The 4,822-nt window shown below is 42.2% G+C and overlaps 1 protein-coding gene across 1 annotated transcript; it reads right to left on the reverse strand.

Annotated features, from left to right (window-relative positions):
* Nucleotides 1–2,215: 2,215 nt before the first annotated feature.
* On the reverse strand, nt 2,216–4,354 carry LOC139642375 (zinc finger protein basonuclin-2-like; the record flags this gene model as incomplete). The annotated part of the gene is made up of 2 exons (XM_071517184.1): nt 2,216–2,451; nt 4,252–4,354. Coding segments are annotated over 2 exons (339 nt in total), but the record flags the coding sequence as incomplete, so codon positions are not given.
* Between the last annotated feature and the right edge of the window lie 468 nt (nt 4,355–4,822).

Below are 4,822 nucleotides of genomic sequence, written 5' to 3' on the forward strand. Positions count from 1 at the left end.
GTGAAACTGCATTAGGATATAATCTATAAAATAGAGAATGTGCTGGATAATTGTAGAGATTTATTAGCATGTATAATTAAAACAGAAATTAATGAGATTACTCCGGTGGTCAAAACACTTAAAATCCTGTTCAAATCCTAAATCAATATGAGCAAGCATTTGAAAGCCCCTCCTGGTAGGATTACGGTAAAATAATCTGTCATCAAATTGTGTCCGCTGACATCAATATCAAAAAGACAATTTATTATCTATCATCTGCATTACTATTCCCCTCATTTTATCTCCCACTTAGAACCGCGTAGTGGTGGGGAACGCACCCCTGACACAAAGCGTTGCCCGGAGGCCGGGGGAAGATGATTGAATTTCATAGCTACTTACAGGCTAATAGGACCGTACAACGACTACTTACTGTCCTTAAGTGACTGGCTGCTTCTCCGCGGCCGCGGCCCCTTTGAAGCCCTTCTGAGGAGATCTAGAGGATTTAGCCAGTAGCGTGACATGAGGCCGAGCGGTTGAGCAACGGTGCTCCCACCAGCCCACTATTAGAACCAGCTGATAAAAACACAGTGGCTTCATCTATGGGAACCACAATGTTCCAATAGATACTCAGTACAAGGCTTTCCCACAGTATAAAGATTTGGAGCATTTAGGTAAGGTTCTCCAAGGCACATATTAAAATTAAATGGAGAGAATATATATATTTTTTTTAAATTAGGAAAATTAAGAAAAGATTTGTAATATAAGAATATAAGAAAATATGAGAAAAATATAATATAAATATAGAAATAATACTAATAATGAATAGACTATGTACATACAGAAAATAATATGTTATGGAAATAATAAGGCAATTTTCTGCCATATAAAAAGCTTTTTTTTTTTTTACAAAATATTTAAAATTCTAGAAAACAGTATTTGCTGTAACTATATCGTTATGATTGGGGTTTTTTTCTCTGTGTGTGTGTCTGTATGTGGGTGTGTGTGTGCATATGTGTGTGTGTTCTTTGAGAGGAAGGGACTGAATCTGCGAGTGGTTTACTCACAGAAGCTGTTTCCACATACAAGGCCTCAAACCACCCTCTCCTCACCATGCTGTTCCACTTACACTCTTGGAACACTAAACCATACACACATACAGATAGGCACATGTGCACACACAGCCACACACACACGCACACACACATACACACACACGGGGCTAACCACAAGCACATGTTCACTCGCTCTTAACTAATTCATTCAGGAACACTTTGGTTTGGGTTTCGAGACCAAAACCTCCGTACCTTTGATTGAGAAATGTGTCTGACTGCAATTATATGGGAGGGAGGGATGGAGGGATGGAGGGATGGATGGAGGGAGGAAACGCACTATAGTGGTTTTATAGTTTGCTGGCGTGACATTTTTCTCCACATTTTTATTTCTTTTCTTTTTTCCAGTTGAGGGGCATAGTGTTGACAGGGCAGGAAAAGGGGGCAGAGTGAAGTTGAAGAAACGGCAGGGAAAATGTGAACAAAATGGATCAGCAATGGGTCTGAAGTGGCCCAGATTATTACCATTGTGCTTTTTGATCAATACCGTTCAAAATGACTGCAGTGTAAGAGTGGTTTTTGGATATGCTTGTTGAGCAAAATAGTGGTAGTGATCATTTTGAACATTAAATTCCCCTTTCAAAAATTACAGAAGATTGCTGACAAATTTACAAGTGTGTGCATGGATGAGTGTGTGGAAAAGTAGAGACTAAACATCTTAGGGACTGATGTTTACATTAAACCTGTATGGTAAAATTTAAAAACACATGTGTAAGCACTAGGGACGGGACAATATATGGAAATTCAATATATCACAATATAAAAATGTGACAATACGTTTCATGGGGCAGAAAAATTAATAATTTAACAATTCTAATAAAGAATGAATGATTTGTAGCTCCGTTTTATTCTGCTGTAGAAATCACAAATGAAAATTTCACAAGCTCGCCATCCAAATTATATTATTTTTACATTTTTAAATTGTTGTTTACATTCTAGCAAACCAATGCCATCACTAGAAAGATCTGTGGCTCAGGCATACTTTGTTGTCACTTAACTTTTATTTATTACATCGTATTGTGGTTGTATTGAATGGTGAACGCCATATCATGTCCCATCCCTAGTAAGCACTGAATATGACGCCTCATGTGTGCAGGTGCAGTCGTGTGTGTGTGTTGATCACTGACCTGCAGTATGTAGCCCCTGACGTAGTCTCGGAGGGTCCAGCCCAGGCCGTGCAGGATGTGCAGCACCTCTTCCTGCTTGAGCACGGAGAAGAGGCGGTCCAGGAGGATCTTGAGCCTGACGGGAACGGCCTGGGTCCCGTACAGCATCAGGCTGCTGATGTCGAACACCACATTGGACTGAACGATCTCCACCTGGGTCGGGTGGTACAGGTGCTGGGTGCTGAGCTTGTCCAGAGCTGGGTGGGGGAGAAAGAGAGAGAGAGACACATACACACACACACACACACACACACACACACAGACGCAGAAGCAGGAACACACAGTCATACATACAGAGAGACACACACAAGCATGAACATGCACACTCATGCATACGTATGCACAGGCATGTACACACACACAGACACACAGACACACAGACACACAGACACACACACACACACACACACACACACACACACACACACACCGTTAATGACTATCAAGTTTCTCTCTCATCTCAAGTCTTCCTGAGGAGGCTACTGCCCACTCAGCACTAGGTGATAATAACACATCTATGAGATAAAAGCAGTGGAATTAATGCAATTGTCTGCCTTTCTTTCTACTTAGACTAATCTATTGCTCCTTTGCTTTTTTTTTCCGCCCTTCCCCAGCACCTATCTCCTTTTTCCGCCTCTTGCCTCTCCATCTCTACCTCAACTTGCATTTCCACCTGTTTTGCCCCTGCTGTGTGTGGGAATGGTTTATATACCGTGGATTTTTCACCATTTCCTGAATTTTAATGACAAATAACTGTAAGGCTTAAAGTCTCTCTTTTACAAGTTTTGCTTCTTTTTCCTCTCCCCCTCTCTGAGTTTTTTCTATTGGCCCCCTATCCCGAGCTCTACACCTCTATCACCTCTTCCTCTCCCCCTCTGCCTGTCTGGGCGACACCTGGTTGAGTCTCTCTCTCTCTCTCTCCTCCCTGCCTCAATCCCTCTCTCCTCCCTTACTTCATGCCTCTCTCCCTCTCCCTTTCTCTGCCTGTCTGGGTGACACCTGGTTGGGTCTCTCTCTGATCCTGGGACGGCTTTTTCCTGCTGACGAGGGCTTTGCCTGACAACACAGCGCGGCCAGACACGAACATAATAAAAAATGAAGAACTACTTGTCAGAGTCCCTGCCAAAGCCGACATGAAATGAAAAGTGGGGGAGAGGAGAGATGGGCGCCTGACAGTTCAGAGGGAGAGATTAAAAAATAGTCAATGGGGTCCTGTGCGATCCGCTGAAGGGCCCATGGCCCTCTCTTGTGCGGACGCTAGCCAAACAGGTGTTTTCTTTTATCTTTTTTCCCCTCCTCCCTCCCTTTGTACTTTCTTGCCTCCGCTCTCCTTTTTCTTATACCCGCGTGAAAAAGTCATAAGGTGTGGTCTCTCGCTCACTCTCTCTCTCTGTCTCGTGGATTTTTTTTTTATCTAAGGTACAGAAACAAGACTTTGAAAGCAACAGAAAAATACAGAAGGAAATAAAAATGGCAAACGTCTTCATACCATGGAAAATAAATAAACATATTTGGATTAGAGTGCGTCCGCAAACCACAGAATATAAAAGAGAATCTACAGTCTTCTGCGAAATAAAAGAAAACATATGAGGTCCTAAAAATTGTAAAAAAAATAATACTAAAATCTTTTAGGATTGGGAATTATGTGGATGTGAGTTACATATATTCTGCTGGTGTGTATAGTGATGGTCTATATAGAGAATACAGATGTGTAAGTCAGGACTGCACTTCTCTCCACAGGCAAAAGAGGCAGCTTTATGAGGGGCAATAACTAGGGGGGGCTATAAGGGCCTGAAGACACACATCACACCAGATAAGAGAAAAAGAAAGGGAGAAAGAGACAGAGAGGAAGACCCTACATAGATGTATTCGATCCTGACATATTCCATAATCATATTTGTCTTTAACTCTCTAACCCTCCTAATATACATAATATAAAGCTAGATGATTTAGACTATAATAACATCGCCCTAAGAGTAAATCTGAAATCTTCTTACCGTGAGCCACCCAGCCATGTTTGCACTGGTCACATGTTCGTAGGTGAATCTTGCCTGGCTGGAAACACTCACATGTGCAGTTCACCAGAGTGCAGCGAATGGCCTGCAGGGGCAGAGGAGAGAAACACAGAGAGAGAGAGAGAGCCACGTCAATCACGACTCGGGTAGGCGAGAGAGATGAAGAGTGAGTAAAAAGAGAGAGAGGAGGGACTGACAGCCAGAAAGCAGTTATCAACGGAACAGTCACAAATAGAACTGAGAGGCAGTCGGACAAATGATTACATAGACTGCTGCGGAGCAATTAAAACCACAGCACTAAAGTCAAAGCTCAGTCAGAATGAGTACAACACTTTGTCCAATCTGTTCCTTAAAAAGGATGTGACCAAAATGGAATATAAACTAATACTAGTCAGCAGCTGCAGCCATTGCATGAAAGAAAAACTCTTAAAAGAAAATAATGTCAGCCGCCAGATTTCCCCCGTTCCTATTTCACTCCAGTGTGTGAACCTGCGTCTTTATAACTCAACTTCCCAGAGTTCATTAGAACAGACAAAGGATTTCCCTTCCTGAA

Source organism: Centroberyx affinis, unplaced genomic scaffold (genome assembly GCF_046629955.1).
Source record: "Centroberyx affinis isolate AG114_WGS23_722 - 3 ecotype Tasmania unplaced genomic scaffold, CSIRO-AGI_Caff_v1 ptg000470l_1, whole genome shotgun sequence".
Taxonomy (NCBI): domain Eukaryota; kingdom Metazoa; phylum Chordata; class Actinopteri; order Beryciformes; family Berycidae; genus Centroberyx; species Centroberyx affinis.